Below are 23,006 nucleotides of genomic sequence, written 5' to 3' on the forward strand. Positions count from 1 at the left end.
TATTAATATTGGTGCTTAAAATTTTATATACTTTTTTTATTACAATTTTTTAAGATTACAGTTAAACTAAAACTGTAAATCATTTATAATTTGGAATCTTCTTTCCAAGATCTTCAATGTTCAATTCAAAAGCTTCCGATTTTCTATATTTTTTTCAATGGAGAGTCTCTCAAATTATTGTGGTTTAATTTAAAAAATTCTATATTTTTAAATTTAACGTTTATATATTTTAACTTGAAAATTTTAAAAAAATTCTATATTTCATTGCCTGTTTTTCTAAAAAAAACTTCTAAATTTTTAAAAGAAAATTCTAAATTTTTATGATTTATTACATTTCTAATTAGAGTCGTACTCTACGATTGTAATTTCAACTTTCTGTGTAGTAAATTTCCCTGCTTAAATTTAGACGTGTGATAAGCGCGAACATATATCCTAAAATACAGAGTGTGAATGTGTGGTTAATTTCAATGTCGATTCAGATCTATTTAAATACGCCATTCCACGGAAACTCATTCGCGTAAATGTCGAGTGTCGTTGCATAAATAATTGGCACCGTTCTATCGATTCTTCTATTTCGTTCTTACAATAGCAATTAAATAACTGTAACAAATAAATCTCGCGTGTTAGTAAAAAATATAATTTTTATTCAAGTTTTATTACAATTTTTATTCAATCTCGCAGTACGAGGAATTTTCACGGAGCACATGTCGAAGAAAATTCCGAACCCTGTCACAGCTGCAAGAGTGAAGAGAGATGTAATTTAAAAGTTCTGAATAGAATTCCTGAGGTACTTTACATTCTTTTATGTAATGACACTTTATGCACGACACTTCGTTCATATATGCGCCAACATTCAAAAACTTTTCGCAGATTTGAACTGTTTTCCACGTAGTTTGAAAATCCTGAATTAACGCTGACGTAGTCAAACAACACACCTGCCATTCGTGACTCTCAAATAATCATTGATTGAAGGCCTAGCCAATGGATCTATTCATTGCGGAGAAAAAGCATTGTAGTTTGAATAAATCTACTCTGCAATTTTTTGTTTGTTATTTCTTCTCTATTTTGGAACGTTCGTCCTGTGTCTGCATTAATACACTAAAAACAATTGTTGCAACGCAACTGAATAGAAAAATTGAATAGAAAACTAAATAGAAAGAGCTGATTAAAATTTAAATGCCGCGTCTCCTATTTCTAGGGTGCAATCAATTTCTCCACGTTCAATTCAATGAAAAGCTATCGTATAAAAAAAACGATCGGATTTATTCACCTTTGCTAGCCTAACTATATACGTCAATACGACACTCTACAGTTAACAGCGATTAACGTACCAATTCTATCCTTAGAAAAAAAGAAGAGAAAAAAAAAACAAACGAACGGGGAGAACGCGAATTAAACGATCCTTCGTTCTCGTTGCAAACGAACCGATCAACTTCCAAAAGCATCGGAAAGGCCAAATAAACAGTTCCAAACGAAATTAGGGAAATATATTGGCAAGCAGAAGTTCATGAGCCCGCTGCGAAGATTGGAACGGTTTATTTCCATTTCTCGCCTGTGAGAGATGCTTACGATGACCCAGCAGAATTTCCCGAAGTCAAATAAAGAAAGCTTTTATGATCTGTCGGCGTGTTATCACAGTTTCTCCATCTTCCTTTCTTCTCTCTGTTTCTTCTCTTCATCTGGCAGAGATTCATTTTGCATGCAGAGAACGCAAAACGCTTCTTCTTGTGCACGATCATGGGTCTCTCGGGGGGTGGAAAAAGGAGGGAGAGAGAAGGGAGGGGGGAGAAGCAGTTGAAAGCAAAGGATTTTCATTCTCTACTTCGTTCTGGTTCAATAGCACGCGACCGCATGTGCAACAATCCTATCGAAACCAGGCTATCGATTAAGCGTATATGGCACTGTAAAGAAAATCGGCAACCAAATTCGACTGGTATCGAATTTTACACAAGCTTCAGCACATCCGCCCCTACACATTGTTATGAAACAAATTGTTCCCTCTTGTTTCGCTTCAATATAAAATGAATATATGTATCTCGTTCTCTATATGTAGCCTCGATACAAGCCACGGAGCTAAGGTTTGAGATATTTAAATAAGTGAATTGATAGTTTGAAATATTTCAATCTGAAATATATATATATATATATATATGCTTCAATCATAATTCAATATTCTTAATTTAATGTTTCTGTGCTATTTATTTATTTATTTTTTCCTTCTTATCGTTGGAATATTTTTGTTCTAAACTATCTTTCATTTCTTCTCACTACTAGAACCTGTGTCCTTTTCATATTGAAAATTCTTCTCAATGAATTCGAATTATTTTTTATTACCGGAATTCCTTCCTCACGGTCCTTTGTTCTATTTACTTTGAAATATCCTTGCGTTGTTCCTTGTGTTGTTTTAAACAATTCCTTATAGGGAATTCATTCTGAAATTCCTGAAATTGCTGAAATTCCATTTCCACCTATCAGTATCTTTCCCGCCGCGGCGTATTTTTAATCGTTTTTAAACCGCTTTCGCATTATTGAGTTTTAATGCGCGCTCGCGTCGTCGTTCTCTTTAATTTCTGCGATTCTTTTTCCGATGTTGTCCTTGGAAGATTCAGTTCCCTCGTTCATTGTTGTAATTCCCCTTTAAATATCTACTTGCAGTGAAGAACGCTGTGCTGAGCATGTGGAAGCTTTTCTAAGCTCCAATTTCAGCGCGGTAGGAATCTATTGTCGAGACGAAACTCATGAGGTGATAGGTAATTATATTATTTTCCACTATTGATTCGTGACGAACATTGTTCATAGAAGTAGTTGAAAACAGAAAGGAATCCTTGGTACCATTTACTAAAATAGGACTGGAATTGGATATTTCAATGGACCTCAATGAACAATGCTTAACTCGATATCTATAGTACGTATAGTAAGATTATCGACAAGCACGTTTCGGTGTTTTTACGTTCGAATTAATTTAATCGCATAAATCTTCAGCATTGATTTCAAATTCTAGATTGTAAATCTAAAATATATGATTTCGAGCTAACATCGAGAAAATAATTAATAAATAAAATTTTTTATTCGAACTTCTTGATGTACAAACTGAGAACGCAAAGAGTGTTTGATTCAATAAATTCTGGATTCTGATTAATTCTCTAACGGCGTAGTGAAATAACGAAGAATTCAAAACAAACAGCTTTGAAAAGTTTTTACTCACAATTAATTTTATTTATTCGAGGAATTCGATATATCATCACCGTATATAATTAATAACTTAATAATAGCAGTTTTACTACATCGAAGATCTCTTTCAAATATTAATGGAATATAAACACTATTACCAATTCACCTAACAGCAGTTAACAGTTCATAAAATTCAAGGATCTTGACAATAAACTAAGATCAAATTGAATCGAAAATAATCTGATTCAACGTAACACAGACAAAGAATTATTTCGAACCTATTTTATATCACCATAAATCTAATATATATATTATATATTCCGAAATCTGAACTATAGACTCTGAAAACTTTGCTCACAAATTATCACCTAAAATGTATCGTTCAAACACATTCATTTTCAAAATGTTAACTTCATGCTAACACTTTCTCTTCTCTATTTATAAATTAGTAACATTTCCACATACGAACTGTCTCATTGTATCAACTTGTTAACTATTCCCTAGCCTATTTCTACATATTTCTATATTCTATATAATTCTGAGATTATAAATTATGCAATAAGAACAAATTAATTTGTATATAATTCTGAAATTATGTAATAAGGACAAATCAATTTCAAATAGGTATTTTTACAATCTAGATTGAAAACCATAGTTAAGATTGAATTTTAATGGTAAACACAGCTTTGCAAACTAATCGTTGCATTTGATCGTCGATCCAGGATTAAAAACGGCTATCTAGGATAAAGGTAGGATTAAGTAACAAAGAGCTACGATCTCTTAGAAATTAATAATTGAGAGTGAAATGCATCATCGTGATATAATACTCTAGAATGAAAGATATTCCGCTATAACGTTTCAATTACGAATCGTTCGCTAATAATTCTCTCTATTTCAAGAAGAAATTTATATAATGTTTTATAGTATTTGTATAATATAGTACATAGTTAAATACTTTATTCGTAGAGTACAATTTCTAATTTACAAGTGGTAATATAATAAATATATAATTAATAATGATTATAAATATATAATAATTTCATTGTTCCCAAACAGCAAAGCAATATGCCAATCTTAAACGTTGCCTGCCTCTAGTCAACAGCATTTTCAAAGTAATTTACTAAATCACTATACGATATATTTGACAGGCCTAATTTCATGATTAAACTAATGATTAATCGGGGGAGTGTCGGCTAGTCGTGTTACACTTTAAGTTGTAGACAAATTTGCCTTCGTATTGGCACGCGTCGGGCACGAAACTTGAAAATTAGATCGATCGACGTAAACTGGTGTTTATTTTGACCAAAGAAGTATGCGAACGAAAACGATAGAGAGGTAGGTCAGAAACCACCAATAATGCTCTCACCGTAGTCATTAACCATGGTCAAGTAGCTCTTTCAGTATCATGATGTACATATATGGGGGTTGCAAATATGGTACATGCGTGCCATACGAGAATATCTGCACCGTACTCTGAAACCACGAGTCACCGGTATACTTTTGTCAGTCAAGTACACTTGTTTTCGTGGTTATCCTCGGATGAAACATGATGTGGCCTTTGTGAAATGTGAATCTTATGATAGACGTAGCAGTTTTAATAAGATTCAAGTTTTTTGAAAGTACGCAACAACGTAAATTTTTGGTAAAATTATTATGTTAATATTTAATGAAATGGCAATATTTGGAAATAATGGGAATATTTTTATTACGTCACAGCGATATATAATATATATAATGCTCCGAAATATTCAATGCTTCGAAAATAATAAAAATTTCTTCTTATAATTCTCAAATAGAGATCATGACAGTTGAACGATTAAAAAACTTCCTACTTTTATTGAATTTTATTTCATAGATAGAAAAATTTTCATATCGATATTGAAAAAATCCTGTGGGACAGTCAAAGGATTTGCACGGATAGACGAACGTAAAAGGAAAATTAGAGTTTCTGTCGAATATTAAACTCTAATCTGGTAGATAAAATATTAAAAATTTATTGACTACTTACTAATTAATTAAATTGATTAAGAATACGATCGAAGTATTCGTAATACTTGGGAATGAAAGAAAAATACAGAACGTAATTAAAACAGAGTAACTAATCGAGTTTTAGAATTCGACATGCAACTTCGTAACTAATTGAGATTTTACTGCTATTTAATTAAGACTAAACCAGAGATTAACCATGATTCAACCAAACGCTATAGCGAGACAATTGAAATTTAATTGAAGATCAACCAATGAAATTTAATTGAAGATCAACCAAGATAAACTGAGCAATCAGTAGCAAATAAAGTGCTATAGTTCACCATAATTAAAAATTGAATTTTATGCAACTTTGCTTGTATTTGAATGTTAAAAATGCTTTAGAGACATATAGAAAAAAAATAGAAAAAGAAAACTTATAAGATATGTTTCTAAACAATACAAAAACTAATTATAATTCTTCGAATAACAGTAGAAAATTTACGAAGCGTTTGTTCGACGTAACAAAAATTCGACATAACTTATTTTAAATTTATTATGAAACAGATTGTTAAAGAAGCTAACTGAACAACTTGTTTGAGTATATTCGCTGGGAAAGCGTTTTATTAAAGAGAGGTACTCTCAAAAAGCCATTTAATTTTAGCTACTTTAGTATCACGTAATATTCTATTCTTAGAAATCTAAAAATAGAAGAAAAGAAGGTAAAAGCGAAAGCTGAAGCTTAATGATAAGAAGCCACATGCAACAGACTTCCGATCTACGAACTACATAGAATTAACTCTTGTCTATGATCTGAATAACCCATTTTAAATTCACTGAACTCTCACAGGCAAGAAATAGAGAAGCGTAAATTCTTTATATCTGAGTAATAGAAATTAAATAAATTGCTTCATTAAAACCTTCGATAACACTACGATCCGCTGTATCTGATTTATTTCTAAGATATTACGCGTGACTTAAGCGAAAATGAATTCGTGAACTCATCCTTTCATCAATAACTTTCTATTGAAGTAGTAGATTTTAATTGTTAGAAAATGAAATGGAAATCTATTGTTTTTTCTTGCAGAAATAAAATCTATCAGCTGCTACTTCTTGTTTTAAAATATATAAAGTCGTTTCTAAAATGTGAAACCTCAAGAGAGAGAACAATACACTCCCGCTCCACTCGTAGAATTAAATTTTATTTTCGATTTCGATATTCGTACACGTGCACATTTCTATCTTTTAAAGAATATTTCAACGAAAAATGGAAAACAGGTGAAAACGAAACAAGCAAATAAAGGAATAAATATAGTATTACATAAATTTATTAAATAGAGAAATATCGAACAAAATACGAATAGTTCGATGCAATGGATGTTTCGATACCTTCGTCAAGAAAAGAAAGCAGAAAAATATTGGAAGAAAAACATTTTAACATGGATTTCAGATATTAACTCGCGAAGATTCTGTGAATTTTTTTCACTTGTAGAGAATCTTGAGAAAGTGTAGAGAAAGGAATAACACATCAGACTCGCGGAAACTTTTTTAGCCACTTTCTTTCTAGTTTACTCAGCTTCGTATATAAATATTGCGGTATATATTTGTCGTGCAACAAGCCTCGTTTTTTTTTTTTTTCACCGTTTTGACGCCGAACATTAAAATGCCGGAATGAATTTTCGAAATTTCGATGTCTCATGCATATGAAACAGGATTTCTGCAGCTGAAAGCTAGCAGGATCTTTTTCAATTTCTTTTATTACGAGAAATTTTCGAGATTCGTTGAAATCATATGAAATTGTTCAATCCCAGATTGAAAAAGAACTTCCATTAAATATTTCATACGATTAATGTCAATAACAAACGCGGAAAAAATTCAATGAGAATCCAATGTTGCAGATCCTTTCAATTAAATAATTTATGTCCAATACAGGCTACAAAATACGATTTTCTCTCTTATAAAGAATCTTATAAAGAATCATCAATGAATCTTTTTATACTAAAACATAAAAAATATAAAAATGATAATATTTTTTACCAACGACTTTGCTTTTGATCACCGATGTATATAAAAACGATCTATAACATAATCCATAAACAAGATTTATAGACAAAAGACCTGGGAAAGAGAGAAAGAGAGAGAGATTGGTTTATAAATTTCTTCAAATGAATTTAGATATCTGATCCAAATAATATAATTGTCAAATGTTTCCAAATTTCAAAATTTCATTACTTATATTCAAGATTATTCCTTTCTTCATTATAAAAATATATCATATAATATGTCGTTATAAAAATATATTACATAAGTATAGTCTCAAATAATTAATTTCCTATCCTTTGGTTTATTTTCAACGCATAAAAATTCAATTGCCTCAAATTAATACAAAAATTCGTAATTATCTCATTTGCACGTTTAAGTCTGAGTCACTATATTTCGTTCCTGATCCAATGTACAGTCATGCGAAATTTCAATTTCATTTCGAAATGAAACTATTTTTTCGTTGCCGATCCTTCTTTCAAATTGAAAATTATTGATTCATCGCCAAAAATTATCATGAATTGGTTTGCAACGCGATAAGAAATATAGACGGAAAATAATTAACCGAATATGCGAGAATAATTGCTCCCCGTGTGTCAGGGCTGCATAATTCGCAGGAATTCAATTTGAATAATAAAACAAGGTACTCACCAAGGACACGGTAATCAGCTGGTGTACAAACGACGGAAACACGCACGGAAGCTGCGACTGATAATCATTCACTGCATTTTAATCACAATTCAATTAATCTAACAGATTTAGTTCATATCTAGCCACAATCGTCCAATTCTCATATCGATCGATCTATCTTCAGTTCAACGAAAATAAAAACACTTTACATTCACCGAATATCGACATACTTTTATTATATTAATTGTTAATTTAATTTCATTGCTAATGTTTAGATTTGCTACGAAATTATATTGGCAAGTACAATATCTTATTTATCCCAGAGTACATTCACATATGCTCTTTTCTTTACACATAAGAACATATAAGAGAACACATCAGAGAACTCAACTTATAATTATATAAATTCAATTCAATTTATTGTGTATACTTCAATTTTGTGTATATTTCAATTTTTCACAGAAGAATCTTTTATAAATAATTTAAGTACGATAGAATTAAGTACCAAAGAATCTATCAATAGTAAAATTTAATGAATAATAAAACCGGTAAAATGTTAATCTAGGAATAATAGAATTCTAAACTAGGAATAATAGAATCTCAAATAATCTCAAAAATAATCTATGAATTTATAAATAATCTACGAATGTTATACAAATAATAGAATCCTATGAAAAATCTATGAATAATTTGTGCATAGTAAAATCTCATAAGTGAATGTCCCATAAGTGATTTAAAATAATCTAAAAAATACAATTTGCAATAATCGTTGTTTTATCAACATAATAGATTTCTAAAGAAACTTTTCGGCGTTCAAGAAACAGCTTGAGATTTGGAATTTGAATCGATACCACAGTGAATAAAAAGATTTGATGCATTGAATAATTGTATTTCATCAAATTTTCATCGGATCGTTCAATTTAACTTTCCCTATAAATTACAATACGAATCGTCTAATTTTTTACAAAGCTATCCTCAATAAATATAGTTAGACGTTTGATAATGGAAAAAGTGATCGCAACAAACGACAATCAACCGTAGAATAGATTTCGTTGTTCTCGAGTATTTCCGGTTTATTGTTAGCAGTTCGAAAGCAGCATTGATAAAGAAGTTCAGAACTTTACAACCAAGGTACAATTAAACCGTATAAAATCTCATGGACAGTGGTACAGTTATTTCGAGTAAAGTTTTACTTCGCGAAATTTATTTTCTCGTGGAAAGTAAAAATTTTAAGTGACGAGTAAATTCTGCTAAGAAAATCTGATGTTTACAATCGTTAATTGAAACTGATATTAATTGAATCTAAAATGTTTAGATTTCAAATTGCAAATTTCGATTTGCCAACGTGTATTTTTCTTCGAAACTAAGTTATTGAAGTTACCTCAAGATTTAACGTGTCATAATGTACATTTTCACGTATAATATATATAATACAATTTTTATTGAGGTTATTGTAATTTACAATGCATTATGAAAGCGTTATTGCAAAAATATACACTTTTATTTATAATATTACTTGCGTTAAATAACTACGCGATACATAAATTATCTTTTATAAAATTAACTAACAAATTATATTAAAGACAAAGCAATTGTTTTAGAAGCAACTGTTGCTTTTTTTCTACATCTCTACAACTCTACTAACCTACATTTAATTTACTAAAAGTCTATTTCTACTTTATCATCATGTTCTGTTACAATGTCCTGTCCACCACCAATGTCCTAACAGTAAAAGGTTACGTTCACTTTTATCCTACTCGAATATTCAAGAGAACGAATATTCACGTATTAAATAAAATTTACTTTATGAAAATTATATGCGAGATTCCTTATAAATATCTGATTAAATATCTGATTTGATCTAATCCGCTCTCAGTATTTGGAAAATATGACTTAATAATTACGACAATGATCTAAGATAGAGGCCGTTAAAAGTATGTCGTCATATTTCAATGGCGTCGTAATCAAAGTTTATGAACCTGCCAATATTCGCAATATCGATGCAAATCATCAATTAGTTCGTACATTGATATGCTTTTTACGAATAAATTACACTCTCTGATACAGTATCATGTTACGAGAAGTTTAATTAACGAACGTTATAGTATTTTAAATAAAAATTAAGATATCCTCAAAATGACTGTTTTTTTACCGCGAATTATTTAACGTCGTTACCACGTAGGATGAGTTTAAAAAAAAACGAGATTTTAAAGAGTCGCCGTTTTATCACACGAAACTTCTGTTGTTATTTCGCAGCTGAACCGAAGCATGAGCACACAAACACCAAAACTGAGAAATTTTCTCGAACGTAAACTTTAAAAACTGCGAATCACGCGGCCGCGCAGCGCCAACTGAACACTTCTGGTGATAGAAAACGTGCGCGCGCAACCACTACCGGCATGGCGGCGCTAGCGTTCTTCAACCCTTACCGCGCACACTCTGTAATTCAATTGGATTCAAATTGCCGCCAAAAATACGCGTGTAACTAAATTAACAATTTTTTAATTTTTAAAACAATCTTTTAGAAAATGGAATCTTTCTAATATTTTAGTAACATGTTGACAGCCATAGAAGTCATCGGTAACTGGTAATATAAAAATTAATAAAAATAATATTTAAATTAAAGAAACAGTCACATTCACTCAAAATTTGTAGTATTTATAATATTATATTAACAATATCAAATAGAAAATGGATTATAAAATGCTTTTAAGCAATTTTATTTTGTCGACAAAGCATATACTCCACAGACATATATGAATAAAAATGTATCATGCTGAAATGTTCAGTACTTAGTTGTTTTACAGGCAACTATACGAAATTTACGCGGCAGGAATAATAATCAAATTACATATTTTTAAAAAAATCAATACTTATATTATTTAAAATCATTGTTTCAATAACTTAAATATTATTTATCGAGTACTCAGAAATATATCGAGTACTCGTAAAATAACGAAAGATTTCAAAAAATGATGTAAATAATAATTTAACAAGAAAACAGTCTAATTATAGATCATACATTAATCTGTAACGTTTTTAAACTGCGATTAATAAAGAATGTTATCAAGTCTCAAGAGCCTTCTTAACTAGCATTGTTCGTACGCTCGCATGAATTCAAGAGTAACAATTTAACTGCATAAATTTAATGTCGAATCATTATCGTTATTGTCAAAATCTGAGCTATTTCTCGTTACACGCGAAGCGTGTTGTTAATAATTACGCGAATAATGATAATCTTTTTCTACAACCGTGTGTCTTTTATTGGATTAACTGTTTAATTATTTGTGCATACGCACAGATTGGAATTGCCATAACTATTAGGACATGTAATTGTTATATTTAATATTATATCTTGAAAATTCTAACAAATTTTACTGTATTTAATATTTTACATTATGAAACATATTATATGTTGCGAACAAAATTAAAAATTTATAATAAAATAACTAGAACAAAATAAGCAATAAGCATTTAATTTGTATTAAACTTCAGTATGTCTTATTGTTAGTGTTATAAAAATTGGATCATTTTGTAAATACGCGAGTGCGATAAGAACAATCGCGGTAAAAGCTGAAAGTATAACTATGATTTATTATTTAACATTATTCTAGGTGTTAAACGATTAAAATTTAATATCGTGAAAAAATTTATCTCCATAATTTTATTTTTACATATGTGTATAAGATAAAACATTAAAAAGAAAAGAATAAAGAAATCATAAATGAACAAGATAAATGGAGATACAGAGCATGAAGGGACTTTCATAAGCATCGTTAGTTTATTAACAATGTTACACGCACAATCATACATAAAACAACCTTGATTATAGATATTGTGTATTGCTCATTTACAGAAGAAACGAGCTTCGTTATATTGTTTTAAGTCGTTATCTGTATGCCATGTCCGTGTTGTGTATCGGTAAATCATGTCGATTGTACGAAACTGACAACATTACTTTATAAAATAGGATGATTTAACTTAGAAGAAAAAAACAAAGAAGAGGGAGATATAAAGGATCGGAAAGAAGGTAGGTAAAGGAATCAGAAGATAGATGGAAAAGAGAATAAAAAAAAAATTACTAATTCATCCCCCTCCACATATAAAAATTACAAATTACATTCAGACACGCTGGATTTAATATTATACATCTTATAAAAGTTTTCTTTTTCTTTTTTTTGCTTTTTCTTACGGTAAGAAACAAATGAATATCTACGTGTCCTTTGTATTGTAAGAATTTACATGATATTCTTTACTCCGGTAGACGATTCTGCAATAAGAATTCGAAATTCACAGAAGGAAAAAGGAAATTATTGACATCGTCTATACATCGGCACTAAAAATTTAATATTTCTTTTTTTTATTGTATATTAATATTACCATTTTTCTTCTAAGGCTTTTTCGTCTCTTTCTTTCTCTTCTGTTCTCGCATATTTAAAAAATTGGTACTATGGGAAAGATCAAGTGTTTACGATTTATATTCTTTTCTTTTCTTACAATTGTATTTCAATATCGCGTACGTGTATATTATGTATAGGTGCATAGATAAATAGGTGTAAAAGAAAAGGATAGAAACTAGCGGCACAATGAACATAGATACAACAAAACTACAGTTATTCGTAAATTTTTTTCAAAAATATGCTTTTCAATTTACAGAAATTTTCTTCATTTCATTTTAATGCTTTTTATCCAAAATTGTTATAAAACTTGACAGCATTTAAACAATAAAATCATAAATAAATTATATAGTCGTTTTGTGGTTGCCTTAATTTCAATTTATTTTTTATTTAATACACGAGACTCTACGAGAATCCCGTTGAGAAATACTAATAAATTTTTCTTTTTCTCTTTCATTTTTTTTTTTTTTTATTCATCCGTTAACTTCAAAAGTCGTTGGAAATCATTTTCTTCTTTTGCGCAGCTAAGAAGACCGCTTCCGTGGTAAAGGATACGAACGAGAAAAGAGAAACGAATATAGGTATAATAATGTAATCGACGACGAAAAGAAAATATTACTATATTTTCGTGGATCAAATCGAAAACATCTCGTCTTCTTTTCTCGTTCCTAGGTTGGTCCACGAAGAAGTGCTTCCCCGTAGTCGAAGAAGGGGAAGTCTATTTTTCTCTCTCTATTATATTTTGTCTCATTATGCAACGCAATATTTTTTTCAGTATGCTTTTGGTTCGTCGTTTGACAGCCAAAGTGCACGTTAATTTTTTTACGCTCGAAATCATCGTCCCTTTAAACGAAAGAATATTAAGTGGTGTTAAGGTACGATAAATCGACACATTGCTTTTTTTTCTTTTATTTTTTGAAGCAGTTAATCGAATCGATTAATTTTTTAAAGTAAATTAATCGTGTCGATTAACAATTTTTGATCGATGGATCGACTCGATCTTAAACGCTCTCGGATATTCTCTTAGTATTCGCAATACAGAAGCTAAAGCAAAATCGAGAAAAATCGACGAGGCGTTCCGATTACAATTAGAAATATTTTTTTTGTTTTATTTTAAGGGTGCATATACCACTGTAAAATTTGAAGAATCTTACTATATCGCCTTTTTTTGATAAGTGAAAAATACTATGTCGTAATACATGCGTTACCTCCCATAAAGAAAGTAATAAGAATAAATTACGACTTTGTGAAGTCTACAGTAAGAATAAAGAAAGAAAAAACAATGTGAAAAATATTCAAAAAATAAAGATTTAGACTGAAAGAAGATTGTACCGTCGTCAATTCGAAATTTCTTTAATAAACAAAAACATACAAAACATTTCGCCAAATCGAAGAATCGATTTTCCTGGTAAATATTCAATAGACCATTTTCTTCCAATTTTACATCATACATTGATATGTTCCCTTACGAATTGGCGAGTTTTAACAACTTTTCTATAACGACTTTCAGCAATAAGACCTTGTTTGGTATTATATCCGTCTTGCCATTTGAATTTAGAATTCACAACGAATTCATCTCTATTGGCACAGAAAACTGCTTACAGGTGAAATTTCCACATGAAACCAAGTCGAACTCTCAACATGTGAAGCAGCGCTCTATAGTTTAAAATAAAACAAAAAAAAAAAACAATAAAAAAAACAAAAAGAAATTTTAATAGTTAATAACAGAAGACGATTGAATTTCATATATAAACTCTAAGAAAATAAATATAATAATTACAAAAAAAAAAATTAGCATTACCCGTAGTAACAATTAAGCGCTTCATATCATGATCGTAAACAACTATTCGTCCGAAAAAAATTTAACTAGTATCACGATCACGATCCACAAATCGAATCGCTGCGTTCTATCATTTTACAACGCTTTTCTAGCTTTCTCTCATTTTTTTATCGTTTTTTGTATAGAAATAACTGATTGCGGTATCAACCTAGCAATTTACTTCCGTTTATACGCGTACACATTCTATACTTTGCATGTAAGTAATGCCTATTTTCCAAATGTATGAAATATGCTCCGACCAGAAAATTATGTCGCGACACTTGAGGCATCAGCTTAGGGTAATTTCGTTAATTTTCCTCTATCTCCTCCGAATACTCATGTCGAGGCACATTATCTTTTTCCTCATTCATTCACTTTTTCTATTTATTGCGCTTTCGCTTTCGCGCTCTCGTTCTCTCTCTCTCTCTCTCTCCAGCGCGCTCGCTCATTCACTCTCTCGCTCTCTCTTCCACTCAATTCTACGCATTCCCATAATACCGAGGCCCGCGATGCGATTTAGTTTTACAGAAAATGAACTTTTTGTACTATCGATATACGTCGAATGCGTGGGCAAGGTATCGCAGTTATGCGCGAGTATCCATCGGCTTGTTATTACATCGCTATATCGAGTCGATGATTAATACAGTATGCATACACTATTTCATACATGAAATTTTTCATGTTGAACGTCTCACATTTTACATCCATTTTTTCAATCTTAATGGCATACTATTTTGTAAATTATTAATAACAATTATTATAATAATATCGATGACCATAATCTTTCCGATATAAAATACAAAAAAATAATATAGTATATGGATAAATTTGTTTTCATTCCTAAACTTTTAAGACATAAATAAAATTTATCTGTATTTAATATCTAACATCAATATTAATCCATTGGTAATTAATAAGATTCATTACCATTCATTTGTTGTAAATAAACGAGGATTAAAAACATTGCTGAACGAAATTGCGTATGCACACAGAAATCCTTACGCAATAATTAAACGCAAGATAAAAATTCGCAGTGTCCGTCGATCGATGTTACAACGAACATTTTCTCGCATTTATTCTCTTGATTCATTGCGAAAGGAATACTTCTTTTCATAATCCATGTTATTCGTAAACTGTATGATGACCCACGGTTAAAAAATGCATTGTTGCGCAATACGTCTGCAATTTTTTTTCTATTTCGTTTTCTTTCTTCAAGTCTTAGTATCGTTTTTTTTTCGTCTTCTTTCGTTTTTCTTTTTGATTCATAATCGTATCCTCTTGACGGTATATACATCCATATGCAATATTATTCTTTTTTTCATTTAGTATAAATGTCTTATCCAGTGACTTTAACGCACATAGGCAATTTAAAAATTCAATACACACGAGTATATAGTTTCGTTTAATACGAGATGCGTACTTAATGAGGATTTCCCTTAACGATTAATCTTACGCGTATTAATATGTGATGCTTATGAGTTTATGAGCTACCATACTAAAGGAAAAACATACACCACTGAAAGATTATATTGTTACTTTATCGCGATCACCCTCGTTATATTCGGATCGCTGAAAGCTACGTTTGCACTGTGCATACGTTCGGTGGAGATACGATGCTCAAATTAAGCAAATTACTTTTCACTTATTTTTCCTTCTTACAAACGAATCGTTCTTGTAATTGCATTGCAATGAACATCGTTACACCACCATTCCATATATAAATAGTGAAGCACATGAAAAACATAGCAGTAAGCTAAGTAATATGCAAATATTGGAAAACTTCCACTAATTCTATGCAAAGTATAGCTTGTAGGATACCATTCATTAAAACTAGGACTTATCGTTATTACAATTATAATTCAGCTGCTTCTTTTCTTTTACTTTTTCCTTTTTATTTCATAAATCTTTCTTTTATTCTATGGATTTTTCATGCGCAATATGGTTATGAATTCTGTTCCATTTATCAACAAATTTGCTTTCTGTGATTGACCGAAAACAAATTTGTCCAGAACCACATCTTCGCAAATACTATATATATTTATAGAAATGAAACTATTCTTATCGTTAGTTATATATAATTTATATACAATTTAACAACTTGGTTGCAACTTTTCTCTCTGCCTTTCTTCTTTTTTCCCTTTCTCTTTTTCTCTCTCTCGAATTTCAATGATATTAGATAAATTATGTCATAAAATTATAGTCGAGCTCAACTTACTATGCCCTGCCATGTCACATTAAATGATGGAAACAAGTTAAAATGATTTTTTTTCTCTTCTCTGCGTAATAAGTTTCTTCTTTGTACACACACACACACACACACACACGCGCGCACACGCGCGCGCACACATACGTATATATATATATATATATATATATATATATATATATATATATATACGTAAAAGCATTTCAGAGAGAATTTCTTCAAATGATTATTAACGATCGTTAACCGTGTACCTCGTGCAATTTTGCCAAAATACTAGTTATCACTCCCATGCGCGTATCGATCGCACAGACTGGTTAAAATTTATTTCAAAATGGATCAAAAATTGAAATAATTTTTACCAAATCTCCTCCATGTAATATATCGATAGCTCAACCAGATAGATTGGCAAATTTGTCGATTATTTTTGCACGCAAGGTACACATGAATGTTCTTCATTTTTATTGAAAGATAATAATACGATTCCATGAATTCATCCCGTTATCATTTCAGTTTGTTTGTTTTTCTTCCTCTATTTGCGGTTACAAACTTTTATTCGAGAATATGTATATGTATATGTATAAAAAAATCATTTTTACTTGTTAAATCTTGGCGGTCTCCTCAATCGTGGTATCAATTCTGCTCTAACTGTTCTAGCATAATTTGGAGCAGCATATTGATCCGTTACGGCGATAGGACTTTGCAAGCTTTGAATGAACATTGGTGACTCTTGTAGTTGTCCCACGCTCGCCTGATATTGATACTGACTGTTCGCTATATCCGCTGTCGGATAATGATTAGGTTGCACGAATTGAGGAGGATTATCATACTGCGGATATGGAATAGAACTTTCTGCAGAGAACTGAGGAATTACTGGGTTTACATTCACTGGTGTAGTTGCAAAACTACTAGGATCATAAGTTTGATACTGATTCAGTTGTCCAATTTGCGTTGTACTGAATGGAGGTGATTGAGGAAATTGAGAAGTGTCAGGAAATAGCACACTTGCAACGGTTGGTTGAGGGAAACTTTCTGGTCTAGGATAAGGTGACATATTTGCCGTGACATTGCTTAAATTTTGAACATTTGGAATACCAGCGATTTGTGATGTGCCATAACTGTGGAAAGTTTGCCTGCTATGATCAAGATCTTTCACCCCACTTTGTAGAGAACTTGCTACATTCAATTTCGATTTAGAATTTGAACCTCCAATATCATTATGCTTGGTTCTTGCTTCTGTAACAAAAGGATGGCGAACATTCACAATACTCTGTGGAGCGCGCAATGGTGGAAAATTGATCGGTGTCATCTTCGACGCAGAATTCTGTTGTTCTAAAGCTTTCCTAGCCACGGCAAATGCGGTATTATCGTTTCGTGACGCTGGCCGAGATTGATGTGTATTGGAAGATGTTCCATGATTTTCCCTGTGCAAACCTTGAATGGATGACTGATTTACAAATCTCGATGATAAATTGTTCATAGTTGCGTTATTTCTTGACTTATAATCCTGATTGTTTACAGATGACTCTTTGTACTCAGATTGTATTTGATAGTTCTTCATTTTCGAATCAATTTCACTGGGAAACTTTTTAGCAGAATAGTCCTTAGACTTAGATGTACTTTCGTGAGAAACACTAATACCAACACATGCTGCAGTACCACCTCTTACATTACTATACGTAGAATTAGATTGATTTGTGGTCACGATTGACGCATTCTTCGTTAGTTGTTCGGTAGATTTTAAATTCTCATTATTTCTATTGTTTTTTTTTATAGATGAATTCATCCTATTTGAAGAAACTGTAACAGTTGATGTTGTGATTGTACTTAATGTAGCGTCTTTATTCCCCATTGCAGTGTTTACTACTCTGACAGATGGTTTTGACAACCTACTTTTATTCCCCACATGATCAAGTTTTTGACTATTTTTACCTTTATCTACTTGATTGTTTGATAAAATTTTGGAATCTGTACTGTTATTTTGATTTTTGGACAACAAATTATTATGAGATTTGCAATTGATAGTGACATCTGGCAGGAGCAAAGCGCTGGCTCACTTTTTGGTCATGATTTTAAGATATTCCAGAGCGTTTTGAGCAGCACTAGCTTGAGCATCTTTACTAGTAACACCACAACCATAGCAAACTGCCACTGGCAAGGTAGACAGCTGTACAAGGCACTGGCATTTACCTGTAACAATGAAGCTAACATTTATTTAATCCAATTTATATCTATTTTCATGTCATTAATAATTTAATTATAATAAACAATATAAAAACTGCAATACAAGTATCAGAACTTCCAACTTAGATATAGTAAAACTAATATGTAAAGATAGTAAATTCAAAAAAATTAAATAAAATAAAAGACTATTTAAAATAAATATAATAATTGAGAATATAATTATATAATTAAATATTTATAGACTATTTAAAATAAACAATAATACAGTAAACAATATGTAACAATATATAATTAACAATATATAATATAGATAATATGTAATAGGTCATATGATGATACATCAACTATGATAATATGTCATAGGTCATATATATGTTTTTATAGAGTTCCTTTTATGTAAGACATCAATACGTGTAAGAATATGGCTGGAGTAAAATCTGCTAAAAGTGCTTTACGTAAAGAAATGAAAGATATCATTTTACAACTTAGTACTGAAGAAAAACAAAGACAATCAAGGATAGTATTTAAAAAGGTAATTATATTAAAATAAGTATATCAGTTTACAGAAGAGGTTATGTTACATCTTTATCTAAAACTATTTCTAACATATTTCTATGTATATAGCTATGTTCTTTACCACAGTTTCAAGAAAGTAAAAGAATTTCTTTGTATCTAAGTACAAAAGATGAAATTGATACAATTCAAATGTTAAAATATATATTTGACAAAAAAAAGGAAGTGTTTGTTCCTAGATATAAAGGAAAAGAAATGGAAATGATTAAACTACTTTCAATGCAAGATTATGAAACACTACCATTAACCAAGTGGAATATTAAACAACCAAATGTTAATGAACTTAGAGAAAATGCATTAGAAACTGGTAAAATAAATAATTAATTATATAATTATATTCTCAATTATTATATTATTCATGTTTTAATATCTAAACTCTTCATTAAATTTAATAAAATATAAAAATTAATATTTTACAAAATTATATGTATTTCAGGTGGCTTAGATTTAATAATTTTACCAGGTGTTGCATTTACTGCCAATGGTAAGTAAAATTTAAGTTATATAAATTATTTTAAAAACAATTATAATTTTTTAAAACTATATGTATTACTAATTAGGAAAACGCTTGGGACATGGGATGGGTTATTATGACAAATTTTTGGATTTATGTATAAAAACACAACAAAAAAGACCACATTTAATTGCAGTGGCATTTAATGAACAATTATGGGAAGATATTCCTACATCTGAAAATGATGTGATTTTGGATCTTGTACTTACAGAAAAATAATTTATTATGAAAAAAATTTGTTTTTTATTAATGGTTTTAACTTAAATATATTTTTAATAAATAATTTTTAATAAATAATTTAAATATAAAAATACATTAATTAATATAACTTGTGTATGATGAAATTTACAAATAAATGAATACAAAAAAATGAATAACTTACCACTGATAGACCTTTCTTCAATATCAACATAAGTTACTTCAAATTGCTGCTCTGAGGCAATTTCTTGCAAAAACTGTACCAAATTTACATCCCCATCATTCAAACATGTATTCTATAACAAAAAGAAATAATGCAATAAATTTAAAAAAGTTAAAATGTTTAATTTATTTTCATATCTGCTTTGAAGCAGAGTAAAAATAATGTGTTCCAATTGATTATATTACAAACCTGTAATTCAAAAAGTTTAACACCAGTGGATGACTTCAGACTTTTATGAAATTGTGAAACCTTAAGGCTATGAATAGTTGTTAGAGTTGAAATTTTGCTACCTTTCAAATCAGCATATCGGGCACTCACATTTGCATTTCTTTGTAAAACCTATAACGGACAATTAATATATGTATTTATCTAAATACTTATCATTGGACCAATGACTGACTGTATGCAGAGTAAAATGAAGTGGAAATGATCCAAACATGTTATTGTTGAAAATATATGCTGTTGAGTAAATGACTCATAAATTACATATAATTAAAGTTTTATTATCCGTTATAGATTCAGAATGATCGGAAAGGTAGCTCATATTTCATAATACTGCTTCCAATGCCAAATCACTTCCACTTCACTAAGCATACACACACATACACAACAAAAACAATTCACATACATTCAAATACACAACTTACATAAATATATTAATATCATTTCATCATATCAAATATGTAAAAAATATTCAAAATCACATTTAATTTTAGATATTTAATTATACATAAATAAATAAAATATTCTTACCTCATCTTCATCTATATTAGGGTTTTCTGTCAAATAATGTAAAGCTTGCCACATTTTATGAGCTGCATGTCTTTTTGCAACTTTCTTACTTTTTCCTTGGCCAACTTCTCGATATTTTAAAACAGAACAAACAATTGTGAATTGCCTTTCATGTGGCAAGCCCTCCTCATTTTCTATTGTATATTTTGGCGGAGGCCAATGACGTGACATGCACATTTCTTGTAATGCTCCAATTGGATTTGTAATTATTTTTTCTTCTCCATATCCAGATAGTTCTTGCATATTTTCAGAACTATACACAAAATAAGATAAATTAAATATATATATACATATATATATGAAAAATAAGATACATAGATATGTTTATTAATATTTTACTCTGGCAGATTATTTGGAAGTGGAGAATCTGGTGTTTCACTATTTAGTCTACATAGTTTATCCAATACAGCTCTTGCAGCAGCATGTTTTGCTTCTTTCTTTGACTTCCCAGTCCCCATTGCTGAAACAATTGGATCTACTTCAATCATCAGACACTTATCAGTTAATATTTTTGCTCAATGATGATTTTTATTAAAAAAATTTACAAAAAGAAGAAAAGAAAGATCAAATAGATTAACTCCCATTGAAACTACAAATTTAATTCACAAAATCACAGTCAAAATCATCAAATAAAGATAGATATTGCAATGCAAGTTTCAATTAAACTAAAAGTTTAGTAAACTAAATTATAAAAAAATACATGTATCAAAATTAGATACAAACCAACAACATCAGCAACAGTGACACGATAACGAAAAATAGGCTCATGGATAGCACCCTCTACTTGTATTAATTCATACTTTGGTGTTGTGCCCCTACGAGAAAGCAATTCCTGAAGAATAGAAACTGGTGTTTTGTTGGACAAAGATTTCATCTCCAATTGAGCGGCCTCACTTATTGGACGTTTTCCTATCATCAAACTGTGTAATGATGACCGAACTCTGTTACGCCGATTAACATTATTTGAGTGATTAGGAACCCCACCTACATTGGCCATCATATTAGGCCCAACCTGTTGTGGTTGATGCATTTCCTCCATTTTTGCAATCTATGAAATAAAATAAATTTTTGTAACTATATAACTTTTTAATGAAAGTTTGATTTAAAAAATTTAATCGGTGATCAAACCATATATTTAATCTATAACACATTATATCACTGGATATAAAATTGTTAATTCAACTATATGTTCTCTTCTAAAAATTATTTGCTTATTGTCATTTCATTAAATTTTAAATTACAAATTTCATATTATCAAGTAAACAATCAGATTTTTAAAAGATTATTAAAAGATGCGAGATATAAACTTTTCTAAACTATTTTTATTTACTAATGTTCAAATCATGTTCGAATAATGTTTATTTTAAAATTACAACATAAAAAACTCTTCTGAATAAGTAAAGTTTTTCTTATGATATATCACATCATATTAATGTATACTTTTTATTTATTTTACATAATGTTCCCGTAACTTTACAACCACCAAAAATAAAATAATAAATTATTGTAACATGTGAAACCATTCGAATTTTTTAGTAAAGTATTTAATAACGAGCATATCTATGCAGTATAAAACAGTAGGAAAACCGGCTGGCGGCCATGATTGTTATAAAATTCATTGATTAATTCTAATATGTAAAGCACAGAAAATTCAATAACGAAATACAAAGATTAAGCTTTATTGCGAATTTGATTTCACCAAGAACGGGGCCAATAACGAGCTACACTACTGACAAAGTTCTATTTAAAACGATGATAAAAAAGTGCATAGAGCAACCGGTCATAGTATTGTTCGTTACACAAAATCTAGAAAGTCACTATCTTTACTCACAATTTTTAAACGTTCTATATATATTAACTGGCTCCCCAACAGGCCAATTCCTATGCGAAAAGCGAATCCCGCTTTTTGTGACCGATCCAAGTCTCACAAAAAGCTTGATCCGTTTGACGACAGAAAAATGGTTTACTGACTACCGGAGAATCTTCCTCGTTCCTGATTCTGCCGCAGTATACGATCTGAACAGTTTTTATAGACGCAGGAAACACGCGCATCTTTCTGCGCAAGTGCATTAGTGGCGGTTTTACAGAAACAAATTTTATTATATTTTTAAAATAAAATACAAGTAAACATTTTACTTAAAATGTATAAATGCTCAACATTTCTTTTGATCATATAATGTAATATTTGACACAACTGGAAAACGTATATGAAAAGAGATATATTCAATATATCAAGTATAATATTTTAAAAAATATTACTATTTCTTTCCCAAAATGTCCGTTTGTAAATGTTCAAC

The 23,006-nt window shown here is 30.1% G+C and overlaps 2 protein-coding genes and 1 long non-coding RNA gene across 4 annotated transcripts; 2 read left to right on the plus strand and 1 right to left on the minus strand.

Annotated features, from left to right (window-relative positions):
• The first annotated feature begins 657 nt into the window (after positions 1–657).
• Positions 658–1,039, plus strand: LOC122530226. The gene is made up of 2 exons (XR_006306931.1): positions 658–787; positions 893–1,039. It is a non-coding gene; the product is annotated as an uncharacterized LOC122530226 (long non-coding RNA).
• Positions 1,040–13,109: 12,070 nt separating this feature from the next.
• On the minus strand, positions 13,110–22,732 carry LOC122530225. Its single transcript, XM_043657010.1, is given in 8 exon segments — positions 13,110–16,313; positions 16,480–18,415; positions 19,879–19,990; positions 20,107–20,256; positions 20,671–20,962; positions 21,049–21,184; positions 21,433–21,757; positions 22,541–22,732. Coding segments are annotated over 6 exon segments (2,601 nt in total). The 5' UTR covers positions 21,749–21,757; positions 22,541–22,732; the 3' UTR covers positions 13,110–16,313; positions 16,480–16,820.
• Positions 18,794–20,034, plus strand: LOC122530223 (5-formyltetrahydrofolate cyclo-ligase). Of its 2 annotated transcripts, none has more exons than XM_043657006.1 (4): positions 18,794–18,941; positions 19,034–19,289; positions 19,419–19,466; positions 19,543–20,034. In XM_043657006.1, exons 1-4 carry the CDS (start codon positions 18,831–18,833, stop codon positions 19,713–19,715), a joined length of 588 nt encoding a protein of 195 aa, XP_043512941.1. In that variant the 5' UTR covers positions 18,794–18,830; the 3' UTR covers positions 19,716–20,034. The 2 variants fall into 2 exon arrangements, with proteins under 2 accessions (XP_043512941.1, XP_043512942.1); XM_043657007.1 differs by having other exon boundaries at positions 19,052–19,289.
• Positions 22,733–23,006: the final 274 nt, after the last annotated feature.

This window comes from Frieseomelitta varia, unplaced genomic scaffold, assembly GCF_011392965.1.
Source record: "Frieseomelitta varia isolate USP_RPSP 00005682 unplaced genomic scaffold, Fvar_1.2 scaffold_332, whole genome shotgun sequence".
NCBI classification, from domain to species: domain Eukaryota; kingdom Metazoa; phylum Arthropoda; class Insecta; order Hymenoptera; family Apidae; genus Frieseomelitta; species Frieseomelitta varia.

What these genes read in the sequence shown, in the direction of transcription:
- LOC122530223 (XM_043657006.1), top strand. Translation starts at nt 18,831, where the DNA reads ATGGCTGGAGTAAAATCTGCTAAAAGTGCTTTACGTAAAGAAATGAAA. An exon ending in AGAAAATGCATTAGAAACTG is followed by an intron (nt 19,290 to 19,418) that starts GTAAAATAAATA and finishes TATGTATTTCAG; the next exon opens with GTGGCTTAGATTTAATAATT. An exon ending in TGTTGCATTTACTGCCAATG is followed by an intron (nt 19,467 to 19,542) that starts GTAAGTAAAATT and finishes ATTACTAATTAG; the next exon opens with GAAAACGCTTGGGACATGGG.